Here is a 27,089-nt window from a genome sequence, read left to right on the forward strand (position 1 = left end):
ATCTTACACTAGAGAATTACTTTCTAAAGCAAAGTCACTGCTTAAATATTACATGTTTTAGACTTGAATTTCTCTCTACCATATCTCAAAATACACTGGTGTTATAACTAGTCTATAAGAAATTATGCCACTTAGACTATACAAAATTACTGTAAAATTAAACAGCTTAAATTTTATAGTTTTAAGCTTCCTGATGAAATTATTAAAGTATTTATGGCCTGAACAATACTATTTCTTTATATACCCCTAAAAAAGTCATACAAGAGATATAGGTTTGTAGATGCTTAACACGTAGCTAGAAATAAAAATACATAGCAATTTAAACAGCTCCTAAAACTTCATCCCGTTTTAATGTAAAACCTAGAAATCAAAGACTACTACTTAGTGTAATTCAGACAAGAGTGTATCTTAGTAACTAAATAATAAATCCTAGAAAAATATAATTGAAATGTAAAAACATAGAGATAAATATACATTCTCAGCATTTTTTAAAAGCACGTAAATTCTTATTTCAATCCTAAGCCAGTGTGCAGGCCTAAAATGATTATAAAAGAATTTATCCTCAGGTAACAGGTCAGCATAGTTTAATGACAACAATCTACCTAAAAAAAAATCATTAAAGTGTCTTCTCTTGGGAGTGACATGCATTATCAGCAGATTAATTTGATGAGTCTTTAGGTGAGCTCCATTTTTAAAAATGCAATAGCAGAGGGCTTTGTTGTCATCTGATAAAAATCAATTAGAGGAGGTAAGGCCACAAGGAAAACTAACATCACTCACCACCCACCCCAGGAGGCTGAAATGATTTGTCTTCCAAGCTTGGATGATCAGGAGCTGTAGTTACACTGCAGGGAAATTAATTTAGTTTCTCTATATTCTGAACTTTCTTTGTTCTCGAGGGTCTAAACACAAATTACTTTTAATCAAGGTTGATATGTTATTAATGCCAAGGACGATCTTTGAAGAATCATGTGTTTTTTTTTTTTAAATTGACTTTAGCAGTTTTCACCTGTGCTTGGGGTGGCTATAGGAATGTAACTTATATCATCCTTACTTTCTGGATTCTTTGTCCACAACAAGGCACTGGACTGAATGGCGAAGACAATAGATTCCACCAAACACAGCACACATCCTGGGAATAGAATAGGAAAGTGTGAATTAGGATTCTTGAATTGAACATTAAGGCAGCATTATTTTCTTTGAAATATCTTACATTTAAAACCTGATCTTACAGAAAAAGGATTTTGATAACTTTTTATTTTCTCTGCCATAGAATTAAGAATCCCTCAGAAGATTAGTAATTTTGATGCAGCGAGAGGTACTATTGTTAATAACACAATGTGCAAGCCTAGAGTATGACCAAGCCAAAAGCGACCCTAAGCGAAGCGAAGCTATTCCCTCAAGCCACCTACTAACTTCCTAAGATACAAAAGCTACAAATAGCGTCAAGGGGTAATGTATGAGACCCCCAACAGAAGTGACCACAGAGAAGTGTTAAGAAGGAAACAAGCAGGGAAGACTGTGGGAGACCCCTGGAGATTTTGCTTACCATAAACATAAGCAAAAACTACATTGGAAAATGAAAACTAGAGCAGTAAGCACATGAGTTAATGTTGCAGAAGTTCTAAGGAGTTTGCTGATCTCATGAATCTAAGGGCTTGGATTCTGATGTCCATGTAGGGACAGGAGAGGCCTTAGGATCCAAATAAGGCAGGGAGTAGAAAATGAGATATTCTCTCATAATGTCTTCCTCCTTAAAGGACTACATTTCAGTGAAAAGGTGATGGGGGGAAAATCCACTTACTGTAAGAGGGAGAACACAAAACCTGTTTTATCTAAAGCCTTGGGTAGAGGAAAATTATACCTCTGTATTTATAACCAAAGGTCTGTCCTCACACAGGTGGGGGGTTTGAAATTGTACCACATGATCCAAGAAACCCTTAATAAAATACCACGAAAAGTGGCTCTGAATCACTAGTACCTCTAGAGACTTGGTGGAAGCAATTGCTATAACTTTCTGGAGTGATACGAGGCCACATGAAATTGCCACAGATAGAGTCCCCTTTTGTTGAGTTTATAATCTAGTATTATACAACAGATAAAGAAAAATACCTTACCCTTAGTGAGAATTAACTGACTCAACAAATGGTTTGGGGTAGCTGAAATATGGGCAGTCTTATGGGGACCGCACCCTCTAACTGCACAGTTGCCTTAACCTTTCACATTGTACAATGGGATACTATAAGCAAATTAAATGAACTCCATCCTTATCTATGAACATAGATAAATGGCAAAAACATAAAAATTGAGTGATAATAGCAAGTTGGGGAAGAATACGTCCAGAGTGATATCATTTATAACAAGTTTCAAAACTTCACCTGCAAAATACTACTATATATAATTTATGGATACATATATATGTACTAAAAGTGCAGATACATTTAAGGGAATTACAAACACCAAATTCAAGATAGTAGTTATCTCTAGGAAGAGAGGGAGTAAAAGTTACCCCAGAAGTTTCAAATGTTCAAGTTTCTTAAAAAATATATATTGAGAGCAAATATGACAAAATGTTAAGATCTTACAAAACTGTGAATGGTGATATGGGTGATCTTTATGGTTATTCTCTGTACTTTCTGAAGTGTTCTTGAAATATTTCATAATCAGATTATAATGAAAAATATAAATGAATGATAGAGATAAGTGGCATTCACTATATGGCATAATACTTCTATTATCTTTCTAAATTCAATTCATTTTAGTGAACATGACCAAGCTAGTTAGGATAGGTCAGGTAACAATTCATTCTGCTATAAGACAAGATAGAAATTTTTTTCCATTGAGAAATTTAGAATACAAGAAAAGGCACAATAGAGCAAGCAAGAAGAATTCCATGTGCTTAAAAACCCTTTAGAGTGCAAATTTTACCCAGGACACTTGCTGCAAGATATTCTCCTTTCTTGCTAATCTTGTTCACCAGTCACATACCAAATTATAGAATGATATTTATTAATTGTTCAGGTATACCTGGTACTATTTGAGACACTGTACTCAACAGATCCTACAGTGGGTTAGAAAAAAATAATCTATTAGACTGTTTAGCTATATTTCCCAGGCGGTATTCTACCTCCTGTTGTTGGTAGGGGAATAGTGATACAGTGATATTGACGTGATTGAGATAATCAGCCCAACCTTCACCATTAATTTCCTGCTGATACTAAAAAAGGCCACATGCACATGACATATTACTGGCACACTAAAAATAAATAGGCTAAATTAGGTTAAGGTCCCAAAATGGAAAATCAAGTTAAAAACTACACAATCAGCATTCTCATTTGCCTGGGGATATCTTTTTGTTATGTATGTAGCAGCATCAGAGTTTCCAAGTTCCTGATAAGCAGCTACAGTTGAGTTGTTACCAACTGACCCACAGTTTTTCATTTCAGTCATACTGGTCCATGTTTTTACACACACACACACACACACACACACACACACACACACACACATCAATTACCCCCCTCAGGGAAAAACAATTTTTAAATATCTTCCCACATTCCAAGAAAAGCAGGGGATCGAGTTCAGAATCAGTAAGAAGTTGTATAATGTTAAAAAATCAAAATATTAGGGGCATCTGCGTGGCTCAGTCGGTTAAGCAACCGACTCCTGATTTTGGCTCAAGTCATGATTATCACCGTTCGTGAGTTCAAGCCCTGCATTGGGCTCTGCACTGTCAGTGCAGAGCCTGTTTGTGATTCTCTCTCTCCCTCTCTCTCTCTGTCCCCTCCACTGCTCATTCTCTCTCTCTCTCAAAAACTAAATTTAAAAATTTTTTAAAGATTCAAAATATTATGTCACAGACTATTATGGCATTATCAAAAGCATGAGAAATCCTCTTAACTAAAATTAAGTGTAACTTTTTACAAAGACCTGCTTTCATTATATATTATACTATGAAATACATTTCTACTTTAGTATATATTATCAAGTATCCCTTTGTTTGAAAATTAATTTCTATTAAGTTTTAGGGTAAAAGAAAGAGGCCTCTGAAAAATATAGTTAAATATAAAATGAAATAGAGGCAGCTATAACTTTATTTTAGTAAGCAATCAACAAATTGCCTGGTTTTCAACATGATTTAATTAATAGTGGACATATATAGAAGGAACACAAGAATGTAAAAGAATGTTAAGAATTGGTTTGTGTAGATGATGGTGAATATTACAAAGGAAGAAGTCCAATAATCAGACACAGTCAGAATCCAACCAATTTCCTCTTAGTTTTAAACAAGAACATAGGAAGTATTTTGTGCTCTTGGAAAGAATTACTTGATATCTACCATAAATTTATGCAATTGCAAAAAGTGTATACTTGTATATATATATACACACACATATATATATACACAATATATATACACATATATACATATATGTATATATACATATACATACACATATATACATATATGTATATATACATATACATATATACGTATATATGTATATATATACACATATATACACACACATATATATACACATATATACATATACATATATACATATATACACACATATATACACACATATACATATATGTATATATACATATACATATATATGTATATATGTATATATATACATATATATGTGTGTATATATATATATATATATACACACACATATATATATATATTCATGCTGCTTCTCATTGGTTTTCCATTCCAGTCATGCCTGTTAGGGAAAAATATGTGTGGTTCACAATGATGGCATTTGTTTTCTCTCACATCTGTGTTTTCCTCACATACCTTTATGTCCAAGTGACAAAAACCAGTGGCTTTGTCACCAACTAGACCTCAAGACCCAACCTTTACTGCCCACAGGCTTGCACTCACTGACCTTTGTCCCACATTTTTCCTTAAGCTATTCTTTCCATCTTATGTCTTAACTCAAGCAAAGGGAAACCAAAACTACCCCTCAAGCCATAGCAACTGCCCTGAGAACACCTCTAGCCAGCCCAAATCAGTTTGAGTGAAACCCCTGACTTACACCTGCACAGATGGACTATGGAGTGACCTCTAGAATGACTGACAACTAACTACCTTTACCTCTTTATAATACTAAAGTCTCTGCCCAAGTAGAAGCATAAGCCTCATTTCCATTCCATACCATGTATGTATAGGCATGTTTCTTTAAGGCCCATTTGCGACCTATGTCTGCCTCTACAGAGGATGACAAGTCTTCTCTAAATATGCAACCTTTTTTTTAAAAAAAAATAATGTTTATTTATTTTTGTGAGAGGGGGAGAGAGAGAGAGAGAGAGAGAGAGAGAGAGAGAGAGAGAGCGCGCGCGCTCAGGGAGACACAGAATCTGAAGCAGGCTCCAGGCTTTGAGCTGTTAGCACAGAGCCTGAGGAAGGACTCAAACTCACATGAGAGATCATGACCTGAGAATATTCTAAATATTCATCCTAACCATAAATAAAAGGAAACCATTCACATTTGCTCCAGGAGTCCTCAGGGCTTTGGAAGTTTCCCCATGATCTTATTTGCTCCTCCCTTTGTATGACAACTTACCTGGTCTGTGACTCACCAATGAGCAACCTTGTATTTGGTTAGTTTGAAAAAAATGCAGGGGAAAATGAGAAAATTGAAGAAAACAAATTTTGGCTGAGGGTTATTTGCTGGCAATGAGTCACTGAGGAAATACTGGTGGCAATCAGTCTCAGAAAAAACATGCGTGAGAGGCACAATACCAAGCAGTATTTTGAGAGCTGCATTTAAACCTCAAATTACAGGAGCACTTGGGTGGCTCAGTTGGTGGAGCATTCAATTCTTGATCTCAGGGTCAGGAGATCAAGCTCCATACTAGGTATGGAGCCTACTTAAACAAAAAAACAAAACAAAACAAAAAAACACACACTCAAATAGACATTTACATAGAAGTTAGGAAATAACAATTGGCTACACACAGGTCTTTGGGGCAAAAAGCCAATGACAACAATACAAATAAGCGTCACAGCATTGTGTACTCACTACATGCCAAAAGCTTTAACATGTATTAACACATTGCATCCTATAGGCAGAGTTTTACAGACTTGGAAACTGAGGCAAAGAGAGGTTAAGTGACTTGCTCAAGGTCATTTAGTAAATGGTATTGCTGAATGAAAACTCAGGCAGTATGGTTCCAGTGGCTTTCCTGTTAAGGATCATGCAAACTGCCTCACTGTCAGTATCATCTTTTTTTTTTTTGGCATTATGAAAGAAAGCAACATGGAGTCAGATGGTCAAAGTTACTCTCTAATTCTTCACAAATTGCAAAGATTATTACAAAGAATAACAATTTCTCAATTTCTACACATTTTAACTCACAAGTACATGTTTATTCTCTATCTGTACATATTAAATGGATTATGTGTGCTTCATTTTGCATAGAACATAAGTTCACAGTAGGAATAACCATGGAAATACTCACCTTTAGAATATTTAGAGCAAATTATGAATACTTTGCAATCCATGTTTTAAGAGGTAATTTATAAAGTATATTGGCAAACTAGAGATTTGCAAATAGAAAAAGGCAAACACTTTACCATGAATTATTTGGAGGTAATAAGGTTCCACAAGACATGTTTTTTTCCAGTGCATTAAATGGCAGCCTAGTGACCTAAGAGTTAACACAGCTTTAATGATGGACAATTAAGCCACCAACAACAGTGAATACTACTGAGATGCCAGTTATGCTCCAGCTTTGGTGTAATTCATACTACCCATCCTGGGGTCTAACATAATGCCTAGCAAGGTAGCTCTGTACACCTACCTTAGGGTACTATGGGGCCCAGAGGCATGCATGCAAGTATACATTTTATGGGATTTGCCTAAAAAAAACAAAAACAAAACAAAAAAACTACAAATATACTAAATATTTGTAGTTTTTATAAAAAGTCACTACAAAAATACCTTTGAAATACTTTACCAAATGCTATTAAAGGTCTGTTAAAAGAGAATTCCAAGTGACCAGTGATCATTATCACTGTACTTTAGTGACAACCCAGATTAAGTTGTACTGGGAAAGCAGAAGTTCATTTAGTAGTAATTAAGACAATTAAGCTTCAGTGATTGCATCTATGTATATAAAGTTCAACTGTTTTATTTACTTGTAACTATACTGAGACATATACATTTATCAGAGTACTATATTTAAAACAACATTGAGTTTTCTATCATGTTTATCCAGTGTCTGCTGGCCAGAAAGATGTATGTGGGGAAGCCTTCTTGTATGTATATGTTTATTTTTATATACTTAAATACACAAGCATAGTTGTAAGATATATTACGCAGCATATAGCATGTTTATGGGTTACAAACTTATATTGCATATTTATATTACATTATGTTTACTGGTTACATATTTATATTTCTTTTTTTTTTTAAGTTTTATTTTTATTTTTTTTGAGACAGAGAGAGACAGAGCATGAACGGGGGAGGGTCAGAGAGAGAGGGAGACACAGAATCTGAAACAGGCTCCAGGCTCTGAGCTGTCAGCACAGAGCCCGATGCGGGGCTCGAACCCACAAGCTGTGAGATCATGACCTGAGTCGAAGTTGGACGCTCAACCGACTGAGCCACCCAGGCGCCCCTATTTATATTTCTTAGTCATGTGTTTACTTATACTACAATCCCTTTTTTTTTTCCCCTTCTTGGTATTTGGTATCTTTCCTCTAGCAGGAAGTAGGGGGAAGGGAAGTATTATTGTTGCTGCAGTTGGTCTGTCTCCTGGGAATGTGAAATTGGACAGCTTCATTTCTATTCCCCTACTCAAGATCCCCTCTGCAACTCAAGTGGTTGTCATCCAACTCAGCACAGACTTCCTATTGGCCCAGAACTAAGTGCTTTCTTAAGAGCAAGAGCTAAACAATAGGTAATGACTCCTGTAGCCTCAGGAAACAGTTATGTTCATAACACTCCCAAGCCACACCTCATTCCTTGGTATAAGTTCTTAGGATTCATTACCTATGAAGTTTTAGACTATTCAGCAAGACCATCAAAAACAAAAATTAAAAAAAAAAAATTTTCAAATGAGTGGTCCATTACAACATGGCCTCAATGACAGTGATCCGGTATGTTCAAATTGGCAAGCCCTACCTGATATTGGTCATGGTGATAGAACCCAAAGGAACTTGTTTGGCAAGCAGCGATCACCAAAACTATATGGTCAATAGAAGTTAAGTGTATAATCTCAGTCATGATGTACAAATTATATAGAGATTATCTCTTGAAGATGGTTGTGAAATTAATGTGATAATCTATAGACTGAGATTGCCTAGGTGCCTATGTTGATTCCCCTACTTACTACCTGTATGACTTAATACTCTGGGTAGGAATATCTAGATAGGAGGGCACTAGTTTCTGACCTTAAAAAAGTTAACATGGACCTGGAAGGACACAGCACTGCTGATAATTCAAGAAATTATATGTCACAAGTATCTGAGTTCAATGGGGCATTTGATGCAAATTTCACACTCTTGAAAAAAGTTGTGGACAGATCGATCACCCTTTAGGCATTGCTGTCATTCCTGAAAGGCATAATCATCATGCTTATCTTAGAAAAAAACTGTCAAAAAGCAATACATAGCCTTCAGAAAACTCACTCCCAGAAATTGCCTCTATTTTATAGATCTAAGCCATATATCTAGCTTCCTCTGTTCTTGGTGACATTCTGCAGATGATATATATTTTTTTCAGCTTTTCCAGCTCTCCTTAAATTTAACCTTCTATAGGAAAAGTCACAATAAAACTATGTATTGTATGACAGAAACAGATCTTCATTAATAACTGTACCAGGGACCCTAAATAAATTAGTATAAATTATAGAATACAAGTTATCATTCAATCTTTTTATTTTCACTCTTTAGTTCTCTTTATTTCTTTTGGGAGTGGGTGGGTGAAATGAGTGAAGGGAATTAACAGTATACGTAGTGTGATAAGCACTGAGTAATGTATAGAATTGGTGAATCACTATATTGTACACTTGAAACTAATATAACACTGTAGTTGATTATACTGGATTTTTAAAAAAAAAATAAAAAAATCATCATTCAATCTTAAAAAAAAATAAAGCCTTTCAAAAATACTGGAAGTCAATTTATATGCTTGGGTCACAACCTAGGCTCTGTATCTATACTTCACATGTGGAATGGCTCCCCTGTATGGATGTATACCAGAAACACTATGTTAACTCAATGATTCTCCAATATAGCCTATTGCAATCAATGGAGCTTTTGATGGAAAAGCACTGTTTCTGGACTATTCTTTAAATATACTATTGGGGCGCCTGGGTGGCTCAGTCGGTTAAGTGTCTGACTTCAGCTCAGGTCACGATCTCGCGGTCTGCGAGTTCGAGCCCCGCGTCAAGCTCTGGGCTGATGGCTCAGAGCCTGGAGCCTGCTTCCGATTCTGTACCTCCCTCTCTCTCTGCCCCTCCCCCGTTCATGCTCTGTCTCTCTCTGTCTCAAAAATAAATAAACGTTAAAAAAAAATTAAATATACTATAAACTAAGCTCTTAATGAAACTGAACATTTTGGTCTGAACACACAGGCTAACAGCTTCATGTTTTGTTCTGTTTCTTTTTTTAAATCTGTCACATATCTACTTAAGGAAATTAATTTATTTATAGTTATAGGTTATTTATTTTGAGAGAGAGAGAGAGAGAGAAAGAGAGAGGGCACACACACAAGTGGGAGAGGGGCAGAAAGAGAGGGAGAGAGAAAATGCCAAGCGGGATCCGTGCTCCACGCTGAGCCTGACACAGGGCTTGATCTTATGACTGTGAGATCATGACCTAAGCTGAAATCAAGAGTCAAAGGTTAGCCAACAGAGCCACCAAGGAACTCCATGCAAATTTATTTAAAAAGAGATCTTTCAAATTCAAAAGAAAGCCCTAGGTTCAAACTTTTAAGATATAGCAAAGAAGTCTATAGTAAATCTACTTAGGCTCCCCGTGACATTTCTTTTGGTTAATTTCTTTTTTCTAACTCTTTCTCTGATTTGACATTCTGTACATGATCTATTCATTTCCTATATTAATAATTCTTATTTAAGTCATTGATCCACTTGCTGCCTAGTCTTCAAAACTCAAATTGTACAATAACACAGGTAAGTAGGCATCAATTCTAAATCAGGACAATAATATACTTTTATTTGTAATGCCCTTCATGACATATATCCAGTATAGAGTGGGTCTTTCTGAATGCAGACACAAGAATACCCAAAGCTAATGTTTTCCAAGGTCCACATAATAACCCACTTCATAGGTTGAAAAATATGTGCAGATCCATCTACTTAGAGATACGGTCACTTATGCCATTTTCCTGCCTTCTCACATTGTCTTATGAAATAATCCTTCAACTAATAATCTTCAGCTCAGTATTTTACTATCCAGAAGTCCTCAGTGTCAACTATAAATTGGGAAGCAGCTCAGTGTTACAATGCGGACTGTCCACAATCATTTTTAAAATGTTAAAAAAAAAAACAACTGTAAACATTTCTTGGGAGAGCCTACTGTAAAAATCTCCCCATGCAAATAAGAGTTCATTTAAACCAGATCTTTTTCCCTGTGTTTAAACTAGATCTCTATGCATGACTAAATATTATCCCCAACCCCATTGGTGAGAGGACATTCTTTAAGTGGTCTTTGGTATAAAATCTTAAAGGCTTTCTGAAAATATTTACCCCCTCAAAGAACCCTGTCAGATGGCTGATGTATAATTATCTTACAAAAACCATGTTCTTTCTTGTAGGTTACGTGTTCAATAATTTCACCCTTTAGCTATTTATTAAAAAATTAACTGTCAGATCAAATACCCTTATTCTTCTATGGTTCCTGGGCTCCTTTAAACTGTATACCCTCTATACCTTCTCCATACCCCCAAATCAACTGATTAACTGCCCCTCCTAGGGAAGGGGCAGAAAGAGGGAGACACAAAGTTTGAAGCAGGCTCCAGGCTATAAGCTGTCAGCACAGAGCCCAATGTGGGGCTCCAACCCATGAAATGCAAGCTCATGACCTGATCCAAAGTCGGAGGCTTAACAGACTTAACCACCGCAGCACCCCAGACTATCTTATTTTAAAGTCAATTGGTTTGGGGCGCCTGGGTGGCTCAGGCGATCATGTGTCCGCCTCTTGATTTCAGCTCAGGTAATGATCTCATGGTTCGTGAGTTCAAGCCCCACATCAGGCTCTGTGCTGACATTGAGGAGCCTGCTTGGGATTCTGTTCCCCCGCCCCTCCCCCGCTAACTCTGTCTCAAAATAAATAAAAACAAACTGAATTGGTTCACACAAAAAAGTGACCCAGGCCTCTTTAGTCACCAATACTTTCATTTCCTCCTTCCTTGGTTGGCATGTATCAATTTATACAGTGAAGTAATATGAAGGACAGTCATTTGTGTTAGGCAAATCCTAGGAAAGACCTGCAAGCATTCTCAATTCAAAGGTTAATGGTACTAACCTGGAACGTGATTTACCTAAGGCTATGTATAAAACTGGAATTGTTGAATCAACCAACTAGCCACCTGCTCTACACTAGTTGCATAGTAGATGCAAGAGTAAAAGATGCACAGACTTAGCCCTCTGTTAAGTACATGAGAAAAATGATATTATTAAGTGTAACAACTGAAGAAAAATTAAAGACCATATACTTTGTGGTAGAGACTAGAAGTATTACAAGGGAAATGAAAGAAAAGAGAGATCAACATGTGTTGGAAGAGTAGTTACAGCATGTCAAAAGTAGAGGAAACCTTAAAACAGCTAGACCAAGTTTCTGAGAAGTTAAACTGCTGGTCTAAAAACATACATCTTCTAGCAGCCAGAGGTAGTGGAAGAAGATCTGATGGCTGGGCCTGTGTCAAGCCTCGAAGACGAACAGGTCAGACTGTTGGGGTTGGTTACAGCTCCTAAAAGGTGGGAAAATATGAAAAAGTGCAGAAAGGTAACAGTGTGCACAGATACCAAAATAACTGAGTGGGTGTACAAATGGGAATGACAGGAAGGAGCTAAAGGATAAAATTATTACAGAATAGGCTAAAAGGCAGGTGTTTGTATCTGATGTGACAAATAAGAGAATGCGACTGGAAGTGCCATGTTGACGCAGACAGTGGGAACAGGAGAGCAGCTAGAGATTATAGTCCTGACCATGGCAGAAGAGTAGAAACTCAGGAAAGCAGAACTCTAAGAAATTGAAAAGAAATAACACAGCAGTTAGGACAAAGTCAAAAGTTAACCACAGACTTAGTAGGCTGTTGATGTATGAGAAGAAAAATACCACTGGAATGCTTGTTTCCTTAAGGGGTGCTCAATTTATAGAGTAACTCAAAATCCAAATCTAGACTTCTGATAGGATATATACATGGCTACATATCATGGTTGCTAACTATGAGTAATATAATGAAGATGCATTTTGGAATGGCTATAAGTTTTTTAAAACATCAGTTTGGCGAAAGATATTCTCTGATGTGTACAAATGAAAACTGTCATTTACCTATTATAGCAAGGAGTTACCAACCGGATATCCATGCAATAAATCTACTTGTAGATAAGTTTTGTATTACCTCACAGTTTAAAAGAAAAAATTTACTTTAGCATAAATAATCTGGATCTCTGGCTTCTTTGAAGAAGAGAAAATCTGGCAACACTAGGCCTTCAATTAAGACTTATGGTCACATAGCATCTTCTCTCTTTAGATGTATCCTGTGCTCAATGTTATCCATGGTTTCTACTGCTCCAACCATCTCCTTCCAGCCCATTTCACTTCCTATGACCTGCCTGATCCCTGTAGACATCTGTCATTGCAATACCTATGACTCATTTGTTCAGTAAGTTTTCTTTTATATTTTGATTTACTTTGTCACAAATTTTCTGTGTTGAACAACTATTATTCAGGATGTTGTACATAAAAATATTAACTATAGATTTTCTAGAAGAAATCAAAGACAACAAAATGCAAATGTTAATTGAACTGGTAAAATTCTGAGCATCCACTCATCTTATTAGCTCTAGAACATGTGGGAAAAGAAAAAGGAATTTGATGTTCTGAGGTGGCCACAATTTATTTTTCTGAAAACAAGCAGGGTGTTTCCATTTCAAACTGACTATAACAAGTAACAGTGGTATCTTGGGAAAGGCTGTAAATCTAGATTTATCTCAGCTTCGTTTTTATTTTTTTAAATTTTTTTTTTCAACATTTTTTATTTATTTTTGGGACAGAGAGAGACAGAGCATGAACGGGGGAGGGGCAGAGAGAGAGGGAGACACAGAATCGGAAACAGGCTCCAGGCTCCGAGCCATCAGCCCAGAGCCTGACGCGGGGCTCGAACTCACGGACCGTGAGATCGTGACCTGGCTGAAGTCGGACGCTTAACCGACTGCGCCACCCAGGCGCCCCTCAGCTTCGTTTTTAGATTAAAAAAAAATCTACCTATGAAATGAGAGCCTGTGATAAATAAAAATTTAAAACTTATTGTGAATTCCTCTTATTAGAATACTAACACATTTATAGTTCAGTTAATAACTATTTACACAGAATTACTCTTCATACTTTTCAGACATTTGGTAGAGTTAAGAAATTAACAAATACAAATTTGAAAAATAAGCAATGGTCATTAATGTGAAATTAATATCTAGGTCTGCTTAATGACTACGAGTAAGGACAATTTTCCTCACTTGTGAACATGTCTTGCTTTTGTTAAATTAGAGGGGAAAAAAGGCACCTTAAAATATATAAAATAATTAAATTGCACATTAAAAAAAAACTTGTTTAACTTCACAAAGTCTTAGATATTTTTTCAAAATTCACTTTATTGTAATAGGCTCTGAGAGAGTATAATGCTTGACTGCACAAAGCTATGGTTAGAGCTTGTTTTTAAGTATTATCAACTATACAACATGAATGCTGGAGGCCTACCATTTCCATACACGCAACTGTAAAAGAATACAAAGCTCAGCAGCAAGGAAATTTACCATTTGTCCAACTGTAATTAAAGTTAAAAAGAACATGGGAATCTATCTAAATTCTTCCCGAGAAACATGAAACACTAAGTCTATCATGAGATATGACTTTTTTCCGTTAAGTTTCAAATATTAAACTGCCACTTCAATTACTTGTTGATAACAAGATCAAGTAAATTTACAAAAGCAACCTAATATCCATCTAACACATTACTGAGATAATTGTGTATTTTGGAGTATAATCTAACTGATGCCATTAACCCCAAAAAACATTTAAACAAATAGAATTTTAATTAATCGAGTACTGCTTCCAGTGAGTCAGATTTTACTGAAAGAGCAAACCAACATTGAACTCAATTTCAACTTTGCCCTGGTACAGCAAATTGTATCAGAGATAAATTAACAGTTATGAAAAATTTTGGCTGGTAGCTCTATCCTACATAGCCTTTAAAAAAGTAATTTCAGTGCCTATCAAGTTAGAAATCAGCAGTTGTAATTTTTTTAATACAGGTGCAAAACAATGGGATCCATTAATAGCTGAACTTTTTTTTTTTTAATTTTTTTTTTAACGTTTATTTATTTTTGGGACAGAGAGAGACAAAGCATGAACGGGGGAGGGGCAGAGAGAGAGGGAGACACAGAATCGGAAGCAGGCTCCAGGCTCTGAGCCATCAGCCCAGAGCCCGATGCGGGGCTCGAACTCACTAACCGCGAGATCGCGACCTGAGCCGAAGTCGACGCTCAACCGACTGAGCCACCCAGGTGCCCCATAGCTGAACTTTTGACAACACTATGCATGATGATTTATTAGTATATAATTTGATTATTCTATTAATTCTGATTACTGCTTTGGCTAATAAAGTGAAGGTCACTTCCAAAATAAATCTTCATTACATTTCACAGAAAGTAATTGCCTTCAACTAGTTGTTTTCTTTAATTAAAAACTAACGTAACAAGAAAACAGACTTCAGGGTTATCACGTCTGTTGTTCCCACAAGAGAAATACTGTGTGGATGTAATTGTCCCAAGACAAATCCAACAAAACAGAAAGTGTCCCTTCATCTAATCTCTGTATTTTCAAAATGGAAGAACTATTTTATATGTATTCATCTGTAGTAATTTTGGAATTATAAGAATAAAAAGCCAACTGTATTAAAGCTTTAGAATTTGAAAACATAAAGAATCTCTGAAAATATTCTCCAAATTCATGAACGTAAAATGTAAGGTGATATTTTCATTTCTAAAATTATGCATGTGGGATCCTATATATGAAAAATTAACAGGTCTCTGTCTTAACCAAAGTTTCTCCTAAGCGTAGCAAGAGACCTTCTCTGCCTCTTAAGATAAATACTAGGCACAGGGCCCTGACAGCTTTGGAGGGAGATCACAAGAAAAATGAAAAAGGCTCATGTTAATATGTTATTATCACTTAATCTATTTTTACACACAGAACATTCTGTGTCCTAGATTTAATGTTACATTTCATTTTATTTTTTTAAAAAGTCCTCTAGACCTTCAGCTAAGTTCCTATTAATGAAACTGTTGAATTATACAACTATTATCAAACCAATAAAGGAAATTAAGGATGATGCATATTTTCCCACAGAAGTAAAATACTAATCCACAAGTATGAATCATATTTTGAAAGCTAGAATGCTTGAATGTAAAAAATTACTGGGGTTTAGCAATGCTGTAAAGAAGCAGGTAGCAATGATTTCTATGCTCACCAATGGCCAAGATTGATATACTGTCACAACTTCCACTCCTGATGAACTTGCTCCCTCTGTCCTGGTCATATTAATCTTTCTATATCTCAAAAGACCCCACCTTGGACCTCTATCACAGTTCCTGCTGCCTAGGAAGCTCTTGCCTCAAAATTCCAAAGGTTTATGCCTTATCATATTTTAGTTTCACTACACTCAAATACCACCCTCCTACGTGGCCTTCCCTGACAATCACAGCACCTAAAGGGATAACTCCCTACTCATGCCAATAGTCACTTCCTGCAATATCACTCTATATCCCTCCCTTCCCTCCCCACCCCTCCCCTTCCCTTCCCAATATATATCACTCTTGTAAATATTATCTTTTGACTTTCTGAGAGGAGCTAAGATGGTAGAGTTGGTAGAGGACCCTAGGCATGCCTGGTCCTACCAGCTCATCTAGATAAATTATAAATCATTCTGAATACCCAAAAAATGGGTCTGAGGACTGACAGAACAAAATGCACAATGAGAGGGAGAGAAGAGGCCACAATGAGGAAGGTAGAAGGTGTGAAAATGTGATTTGGGGGAAGAAAGAGATCTCTGGTGCTTTGGAGGGGAGGGAAGGAGAGAGGGAGAGAGAGAAGAGCACATAGGGGATCACACTAGGAAAACACTTCCCTAAAGCCATGGACTGAGAAAATGAGAAGGGCTAATTATTGTGAGGTGTTTTTTTTTTGTTTGTTTGTTTTGTTTTGTTTTTTTACAATCCCAGGGCTCAAAGACTGGAATTTTAGAGGTCCACGACATAACCAGGTGTAAAGCCTGGTGTGTGTTGTAGTGCTCCTGTGGAGAAGGAGGGCAGATAGCCTGCAGGCAGACTGCATGATCTGAGGATCCCTTGGGACACTGGGACAGGTGGTTCCCCCTTCCTGGAGTACATCAGAGAGAGGTCACATTGCCTCTCTAGGGACAAAGGAGCTGGCAGGTGCCATTTCTCTCCCCTGCCCCTCATCATAAACTAACTTTAATAACTAGCAAAGACATTGAATCAGTACTCAAAAATTTCCCAACAACCAAAGTCCAGGCCCAGACAGCTTCCCAGGGGAATTCTACCAAACATTTAAAGGAGAGTTAATACCTATTTTTCTCAAACTGTTCCAAAAAGTAGAAATGTAAGGAAAACTCTCAAACTCATTCTACAAGACCAGCAATACCTTGATTCTAAAATACCTTGATTCTGTGCCAACAGCTCAGAACCTGGAGCTTGCTTTGGATTCTGTCTCTCTCTCTCTCTCTGCCCCACTGCCACTCGCACTCGGCCTCTCTCTCAAAAATAAAATAAAAACATAAAAAAAAAAAACCCTCAACAAAGCAGAGATAGAGGGAACATACCTCAACATCATAAAGGCCATATACAAAAGACCCACAGCTAATAAGCTAATAACATCCTCAGTGGGGAAAAACTTAAGAGCTTTATGGTCAGGAACAAGAGAGGGATGTCCATTCTTACCATTGTTATTTAACATAATACTGGAAGTCCAAGCCTCTGCAATCAGAAAACAAAAGGAAATAAAAGGCATCCAAATTGGCAAAAATAAAGTCAAACTTTCACTATTTGCAGACAACATTACACTCTATGTAGAGAACCCCAAAGATTCCACCAAAAAATTGCTAGAACTCACACACAAATCAGCAAAGTCACAGGATACAAACTCAGCGTACAGAAATCTGTGGCATTTCTATACCTAACAATGAAGCAGCAGAATGAAATCAAGGAATTGATACCATCTACAATTGCACCAAAAGCCATAAGACACCTAGGAATAAAACTAACCAAACAGGTAATACATCTGTACTCTGAAAACTATAAAACACTGACGAGAGAAATTGAAGACTACACACAAAAAACGGGAAAAAAAAAAACATCTCATGCTCATGGATTGGAAAACAAATACTGCTAAAATGTCTGTATTATCCAAAGCAATAGACACATTTAATGCAATCCCCATCAAAATACCATCAATATTTTTCACAGAGCTTGAAAAAACAATCCTAAGATTTGTATGGTACCAAAGACCCAAATAACCAAAGCAATATTGAAAAAGGAAACCAAAGCTGGAGGTGTCACAACTCTGGACTTCAAGCTATATTACAATGGTGTAGTCATCAAGACGTATTGTATTGGCAGAAAAACCGACACATACATCCATGGAATAGAACAGGAAACCCAGAAATGAACCCACAACTATATGGTCAACTAATCTTCAACAAAGCAGAAAAGACTATCCAATGGAAAAAAGACATTCACTTCAACAAATGGTGTTAGGAAAACTGGACAGCAACATGGAAAAGAATGAAAGTCAACCACATTCTTATACCATACATAAAAAAAAAATTCAACATGGATGAAAGACCTAATGTGAGACAGGAAACGATCAAAATCCTGGAGAACACAGGCAGCAACCTCTTTGATATCAGCCATAGCAACTTCTTGTAGACACAGTCTCCAGAGGTAAGGGAAAGAAAAGCAAAAACGAACTTTTAAGACTTCATCAAAATAAAAAGCTTCTGCACAAGGAAGGAAACAATCAACAAAACTAAAAGGCAAACTTCAGAATGGGAGAAGGAAGAAATGACATATCTGATAAAGGGTTAGTAGCCTAAATATATAAAGAACTCCTCCAACTCAATACCCCCAAGAAAACAAATTATCAAGTTAAAACATGTGCAGAACACATGAACAGACATTTTTCCAAAGAAAATATACAGATGGCCAACAGATACATGAAAAGGTGCTCAACATCACTCATCATCAGGGAAATACAAATCAAAACTACATGAGATAACACCTCACACCAGCCAGAATGGCTAAAAGCAACAACACAAGAAACAACAGGTGTTGGCAAAGATGTGGAAAAAGGGGAATCCTCTTACACTGTTGGTGGAAAAGCAAATTGATGCAGCCACTCTGGAAAACAGTATAGAGATTGCTCAAAAAGTTAAAACTAAAAGCAGCCTATGATCCAGCAATTGAACTACTAGGTATGTACTCAAAGGATACAAAAGTACTAACTCAAAGGGATACATCTGTGCCAATGTTTACAGCAGCATTATCAACAATAGTCAAATTATGGAAAGAGCCCAAATATCCATCAACTGATGAATGGATAAAGACGTTGTGGTATATGTGTATGTATATGTGTATGTGTGTATATACATATATACACACACATGTGTATACACACACACACACACACACACACACACCCATACATACAATGGAATATTACAAAGCCATCTAAAAGAATGAAATGTTGCCATTTGCAAAGACATGGCTGGAGCTAAAGTGTATTATGCTAAGTGAAATAACACAGTCAGAGAAAGACAAATACCATGTGATTTCACTCATTATGTGGAATTTAAGAAAGAAGATAGATGAACATGGGGGGAAAAAGAGGCAGGAAAACCATAAAACAGACTATTACCTATAGAGAACAAACTGAAGGTAGGCAAGGAGATGGGTTAAATTGGTGATGGGTATTAAGGTGATGGGTACTTGTGATGAGCACTGGGTGCTGTATGTAAACGATGAATCACAAAAATTCTACTACTGAAATTAATATTACACTATATGTTAACTAACTAGAATTTAAATAAATCTTTAAAAATAAAAAATAAAAATAATTAAAAAAGAGAATGGATGTTTATGAAATGGATTTATCTATGAAGATAACCATAGTATTTTTCTTTTGGGGGGGTGGAATTGCTTATATATTGAATATTTTTATTGAACTATTCCTGCATTCACAAAACCAACTTCACATGGTTGAAGATTTAAAAAGAAATGGTATCTTTCTACTCTGTGTCCATCACTCTTCAACAACTCCTCCCAACCAGAGAATTTCTGTTTTCAACAATGAATGTCTGGCACCTACAGAAGAACATTTTATATGTAACGTTCTCCATATGTTTTTTAACAAATTCTAATTTTTATTATAAATTTGCATATGATAAAACAGAAAGCCCAAGTTTATAGCCAATGCTCCCTGAATATTTCTTGTAAAACAACAGTATTAGTTTTAAGTCTTTGGCCAAAAACTCAGTGACTGCTACCCATACCTAACATGCCCTGAGTGAGTATATAGGTGTGTGAGTACATGTATGCTTAGATAAAATACATATGGTTGCCACATAATGTACAAAAGTTGGAAATGTATTGGTAGTAAAAAAAAAAAAACACACAATGAACACTCTCCTAGGTTCCCCTTGTGATTGTGAACAGGAGTACATATTTGCTGACAGGTTTAGGGGCTCTTTGGCCAAGGAAGAAATCTGTTTCAAAGGGAACATATTTAGTACATAGGAAAATGTGAGATCAGAACCAGTGTAAGTCCTCAAAGTCTCAGAAACTTTGTGTATTTTCATGCAGTTTTTAAACCCTCTAATGTAGAAAAGGTGGATTTCAGTGAAACTTCTAGTTTCTAATTCAATAATCATAATAGTTTTCTTTACTTTTGTAAAAAGTAGTAATATAAACCTATAAACACTGAACTGTTCTCTACACTATTCCTACATCTGGGGGAAAAAAAATCCTTAATTTGATGGCTTGACCTCTTACAGTACTCACAGTCCTCACAGAAACCTTGTGATAACACTTAAAACATAAAGATGATGTACATAATCCTTTCCCATAACTTACTTTCCCTCATAAGAGTTACATATAAGAGTTTATTAACGGTGCGCCTCAGTTGCTCGGTCAGTTGAGTGTCCAACTTTGGCTCAGGTCATGATCTTGCGGTCCGTGAGTTCAAGTCCCACCTCGGGCTCTGTGCTGACATCTCAGAGCCTGGAGGCTGCTTCGGATTTTGTGTCTCCCTCTCTCTCTGACCCTTCCCTGCTCATGCTGTCTCAAAAATAAATAAATGTTAAAAAATAAAAATAAAAATGAGTTTATTAACTCTTGTTACTCTTCTTCTCATGGGAAATTAAAGTTTTTACCAAGTTATTTGTAGAAGGACAAGTTTCTTCATTTGTCAATAAACTATGTAAATATTGAAACAGTAAAAACATGCTTACAACACTAGAAGCCATGATAGGGAAAAAGAAAGCTTTAAAATTTTCAAACTTAGAAAACAACAAATTTGTTTATAAAATGATTCTTACCATATTGAGCAATCTGAAGGAATTTAGTTTTCCAGCATGAAAGTGTGCTGACAATATACACAAATTAAGGTTGAGATGTATGTAAGTAACATCATGGTCAAAGTAAAGACAAGCTTACGAAAGCAATTTTTTAAACTTTATTTATTTTGAAAGAGACAGAGAGAGAGCACGCGCACACACATGCAAATAGAGAGGGGTAGAGAGAGAAGAGGGAGAGAGACTCCCAAGAGGGCTCTGTACTAACTCACAAACTGTGAGATCATGACCTGAGCTGAGGTAGGATGCTTAACCAACTGACCACCCATGTGTCCCTATAAAAGCCATTTTAAAACCAAACCAAAAAGTAATTCTGGTAAAAATCATCTCATCAATTTAATTTTTATGTCCTTCATATCTTCCTTATTGCCTAAATTTCTTATCAGAAGCATGGATTATTTTGGTAAGCAGAACAAGAAAAAAATATTTCCTTTCAGGGGGAAAAAAAAATTAAGGTCAACTTGCTGCATCCTATAACCAGAGAGTAAAAAGTACCAAGTTAGTTAAGAAAATATCAAGAGTAAACAGAATCCTGTGCTAATTAATATATGCATTGCTCAAAATACATCTTTTCAATCAGCTTTAGGAAACTAAAAATAGATAAAAACCTAGAACCATATAGAGCTAAAGCTCATATATCTTAGATACTATTGTTATCTTCCAAACAAGACATCTAAAATAATGTTTCCTTTTGCTTTAAATCGCAAGGAAACAAATAATAAGCCAACTTCCATTAACAAGGCTGATAAAAGTCATCACTCTTAGGTGAATTCCAGATCTAGTATGAATTTCATGCTTAGTTTAATAACATAGTGGTTCTCAACCTTCGTATTCTGTATTCTTAGTGCTCCCTAAGTCTGTGAGAAAAACAAAGGCAGTGTTACAGTGGGACCTATACAGAGCCTGCAGCCTCTCTAATCTATGGCAAAGCCTCTATAAATGCTGGGAATATCCCTGGGAATGGGTCAAACATGCAAATGCATCCATCATGTATGCTGTCAAAGAAAAGGGTTGTGAACTACTGATTGTCTAAATATTCTGTTCTTCACAAAAAACAAGACAGCATCCTGCAACACAGAGAACCTCACAGCTACTCAACTACCTTTCACTATAATTTTGTGCTTTGCTGTCTTCAGTATCCTTTTTGCTACCTTGCTTTTATTTCTCATAGACAAGTAGGGTGTTTTTCTCATACCACTGCAACATATAACTATATAATCCAAACTGACATTAAGGAAATCAACTCACACAAGTTTACAAAACTTAGCTTTGTATCCCTAGAGAGAACATGAGAGATTTTACCCAAGCTTTAACATCTTTCAGGAGGGGGCTCCTGGATGGCTCAGTCGGGTAAGTTTCCAACTCTTGATCTTGGCTCAGGTCATGATCTCATGGTTCATGGGATGGAGCACCATGTTAGGCTCTGCACGGACAGCACCAAGCCTACTTGGGATTCTCTCTCTCCCTCTCTTTCTGCCCCTCTCCCACTCACACACTCTCTGGTTCTCTCAAAAATAAATAAATAAATACATAAGTAAATCTTTAAAAAAAATCTTTCAGGAGGAACAAAATGCATAGAAGTTCGAGTTTAACCTGCAAGGTTGACAGACTAATTTTCTTAATCACACTAATTACAGATCATGTAAGAGGGTATTTTAAAAACCTTTCTGCATTGGTTAAGGCAATTTTATTAGTATACTTCTGTAGCTAAGATGATCTCCACAGGAATGTTAACAGCAGAAATAGTCTGAATGTTCAACTGACTGAACATAAATAAGCATCAGTGTGTTTACCGAGGTCTTAAAAATACCAGTTCCAAAGTTTACATTCTGAAGAAAATTATTTTCTCCCCAGCAACTATTCAGAAATAAAGCAATATTTATTTTCTCATGTAAGTTTTAACAGTGTTAGATTTCCAATATAAAACAGAAACTGTATTGGAGATAAGTAGAACAGTCTCATATGGCCAGAGTATTCAAAATGTAGAAACAGAAAACCAAGATCTTCTGACTCATACTTGATTTATCTGTACCATCCAGACAGTGCCTTAGCTTGCTGGTCTTACAAACCTATTTTCACACATTAAAATATTCATATCCTAAAAAGACACTCCATAATGGTTTTTATTTCTACTTTAGGAGTACAGTGAAAACTAATGTTGGTTTTCATATGTATTTGCTTGTTAAAATACATCTAACCTCACAAAAGAAGGGAGAAACGAGAAAATTCCAGGGAGGGGAATAAGGTACTGCACTAGATTTCAGACAATAGCAGCTCTAATCTTCATACATCCAACTCTGTGAGAAAACTACTACAGGTTGACAGTAAAGTTCTGATATTGAAAACATCATAGAGGGTGGGAACTTTAGTCAGAAGTTTGGCTGTCAATTCATTAGGCATTTGGGACCACTCCACTATACCAAAGAATGTGAATTCATATATGCACAGGAAATTAGCATGGCTTGGAAATGATTTTACTTTATATAACAAAGGCTCATGTTGTGCTTATTTGTGCTTATCTGTTCTAAGAGCTTAGCAAATAATAATTTCCTTAAACTCATAAAAACCTTATGAGGTAGATACTATTTTTATTCCTTTTTTGTAAAGGAGGAAAGTGAAAGAATGTAACCAGTAGATATATGGCAGTATTTAACCAGTAGGTAAATGGAAGAACCAGGATTCAAACAGAAAGTCTGGAGTAAGGGTCTCTACTCTTAACAACTACACTGTGCTACATCTCAGAATATAATATGTTAAAACATAAAATTAAGATCAAGATTGTTCATTCAATAAATGTTTATTATTCAAAAGCTTATTTTAGGGTTAATTACTTCTATTTTTAAATGCACCTGAATATGGATCAATGCATATAGGACCATTATTAAGGGCTGTAGATTCAAGAATGAGTATTTTCAGGGGCGCCTGGGTGGCTTAGTCAGTTAAGCGTCTGACTTCAGCTCAGGTCATGATCTCATGTTCCGTGAGTTCAAGCCCCTTGTTGGGCTCTGTGCTGATAGCTCAGAGCTTGGAGCCTGCTTCAGATTCTGTGTCTACCCCTTTCTCTGCCCCTCCCCTGCTCATGCTCTGTCTCTCTTGCTCTTAAAAATAAACATAAAAAATTTTTCAAAAAAAATGAGTATTTTCAAATTCTAACATAGTCAAGAGAAATTTACTTAAGAAAAATACCCACACTGTGCATCCCATTTTTCTTTTATTTTTTTAATGTTTATTTATTTTGATAGAGAGAGAGAGAGAGAGAGAGAGAGAGAGAGAGAGAGAACAAGACAACAAGCATAAGCAGGGGAGGGGCAGAGAGAGAGAGAGAGGGAGGGAGGGAGAGAATCCCAAGCAGGCTCCGTGCTGTCAGTGCAGGGCTCAGTCTCATGAACTGTGAGAATGTCACCTGAGCTGAAATCAAGAATCAGATGCTTAACCAACTGAACCACCCAGGCACCCCCCATTTTTCTTTTAAAAATCCAGATGGGAAAGCAAAAGATTTGAAAGATAGGGCTGTTTACAGATACATGTGCATTTGTATGAAATAATGTAAGGATACCAGTGTAAGTGTAAATTATATATGACAGGTTTATGACTTTCAAGTGTACATGAATTAAAGACTACAAGAGTCATTTAAAAAACAGTTGAAATTAGTTTGGTTTCTTGAATAGGCTACATATACTTTCTTGTTCATGCTATTCATTTGTTTAACAAACTGTTTACATACAAAGTAAAAACATTCAAATTATTATGACCCCTAACTTGAAATTAAAATCAGTGAAGTTTTACCATTTGGAAGTGGCATTTTTGGGATAAAACTCCTATTTCATTATAATGAGCAAGTGAGAACCTACTGCCTAATTTGGGGAGAGGGGAGAAGGAAGGGGGGAGGGATAAGGCATGAAGGAACAGAGAAATAAGGAAGAGGAATTGCTAAAAGCTATATTGGTTATTTCAACTCCAACAGAATTCTTTTTAATAAATCATTTCTTACTACATGAAAAAAATAGTGTCTGTCATGCCATATTTAATTTCTTTCCATGGTAAGTTCTAATCCAATTTTTAAATATTTAATTTATTAACACCTACTATATGCCAAAGTTCTAAGCAGTTATATCAAAGCAGTTAACTACATGAGTAAACTATACCAAATTAAGTAGTAAGGAGGTATTTATGGTATACCCATTTTGTAAAAGGCTATGTACTAGAAACTCTAGGAGACATAGAGAGGACAATATTTTCTACAGCAAATATATCCATAAACAGACATAGTATGAGGTAATTTAATTACATAATTAAATTCTAAATACCAAATCTAGCTTGTATAAACTGAATGAACAGTCTAGAATATATGATTCAGTAATTACAAAAACATTCATTCCAAATACCAACACCGTGAAGTCATACAACTTTTATGTTATAATACTCTATTTGGACAATCTTCCAAATATTGTTGTTGGACAATCCTCAATACATTTTCCCTAAAATCGTTACATATGAGTCTCACAGTGGCCCATAGTAGGAGTTAGGATTAGATTTAATTACCATTACCATTATACAGGTAAAACAACTGAGGCTCTGAGAATTTAAGTGACATGTTCAAGTTCATGCAAATAACATGACAGAGCTAGAATCAGAATCTAATTCTGAGACGGATATTTTTGTAACTTATGGAAAACCTTATAACTTTCATGAAACAAGACAAGGAATTTAAAAAAAAAAAAATCAGTTTTTGAACAGTCCCTACCAAAGTAGAAGGCAAATTGATGAAAAAATTGGAAATGAACAGCTTCATTACAATTCTATGCAATTATGCTAATTGGATCACTTTGGAACAAAAAAAAAAAAAACAACTTAAACAAGGGAATAGTAGAGAAAACACGGAAACCCAGGTATCTAACATAGACTTACACTTGCTAACAAGTAAATCCTTAGATCTTTGTAATTTGGCTGCCTTTAGGGTTCTTGTTTGTTTCTTGAATTGGCATGAAAATAGACACACTCCACATTGCTTCTATTAGACTTTACACAATAGCACATTGGTTCCAAAGAGATAGTTCAAGAATTGTTTTTGAATGATCGTTAAAACATTATTCTATGCAATAACACAGTGTTAACTTTCAATTTAATCAAACTAAAATCTCAGCTCCAAACACTGGACTTAATTCAGATATCACTCTTGCTCTAGATGAAGCCAGTCACCTTTCACTCCAACACAACCTATTAGAATTATTTTAAGATCTGGAGTATATATATTACGTAACCTGGGGAAAAAACAACTGGGTGAGTTTTTGTACCTACCTATGAAGATAATCTAGCATTTGAAATTTTAGCATTGAAGGGGGCTATTATTAAAATAGAAACAAACTATGTAATTTGTGTAGCCAACATAATTCTAATATATTTATGAGAGCCACAATAAATGCTCTAGAACCACACATTTATATATAAGTTTTAATAAGAAGTTATTCCCATTTAAAAGTCTTTTCCTGTCACAATCTGAGGAATAATGCAGGCAAGGACACAAAGGCATTCTATTGCTTTATTAATGACAATGCTCAATGAACTGTGAATAACCTGGAAAAAAAAGATTATTGAGTTACTTTACCAATCTATCCATCCATCACCAGAGAACAGGTTTCAAAATGATGGATTATCTTACCACCCTGCTGTTTAGCCCATACAATATTCTCTCCTCAAGGGGAAAACAAACAAATTATCATACAAACATAATCATGCTTACCCTCTATACCTTATGTATCATTTCTATGCCAACATCAACTATTAACTAGAAGGAAAACTGTCTTTAAAATCATACACAAAAGTTTCAGAAAATAAGGTATGTTGCTCTGCTTATTTTACCTTCCAGAATTCTACAATTTATAAAAACTATCCAAACAACAGCACTCCAACTTTTGGGAAACAAACTTTTGGTTAACAAACTTTTGGTTAACCTATTCAACATTGTTCTTCTAATTTAATGAGGGCAGTTCTCAACTAAGATAATACAGCTCAGTGGTTCCTAACCTTCTTGGGAGGTGAGAGATTCCCTTGATATATTGATAAAACTATGAATCCCCTTCCTAGAAAAACACACACAAAATTTGACATGCAATTTCTGAGCATTTACCCAAAAACAAGATGATCGATTCCAGGTATTGGATGCCAGGTTAAAGACTCTGA

The 27,089-nt window shown here is 35.9% G+C and overlaps 1 protein-coding gene across 1 annotated transcript in view; it reads right to left on the reverse strand.

Annotated features, from left to right (window-relative positions):
* The window catches only part of LOC125931809 (rab proteins geranylgeranyltransferase component A 1-like), a 174,356-nt gene that overhangs the window by 34,391 nt on the left and 112,876 nt on the right, over positions 1 to 27,089 (reverse strand). Inside the window, exon 9 of the mRNA XM_049644032.1 lies at positions 1,055 to 1,132. Within this exon, the coding sequence (XP_049499989.1) occupies positions 1,055 to 1,132 (78 nt within the window). The remainder of the gene's footprint in view (positions 1 to 1,054; positions 1,133 to 27,089) is intronic.

This window comes from Panthera uncia, chromosome X, assembly GCF_023721935.1.
Source record: "Panthera uncia isolate 11264 chromosome X, Puncia_PCG_1.0, whole genome shotgun sequence".
Classification (NCBI taxonomy): Eukaryota; Metazoa; Chordata; class Mammalia; order Carnivora; family Felidae; genus Panthera; species Panthera uncia.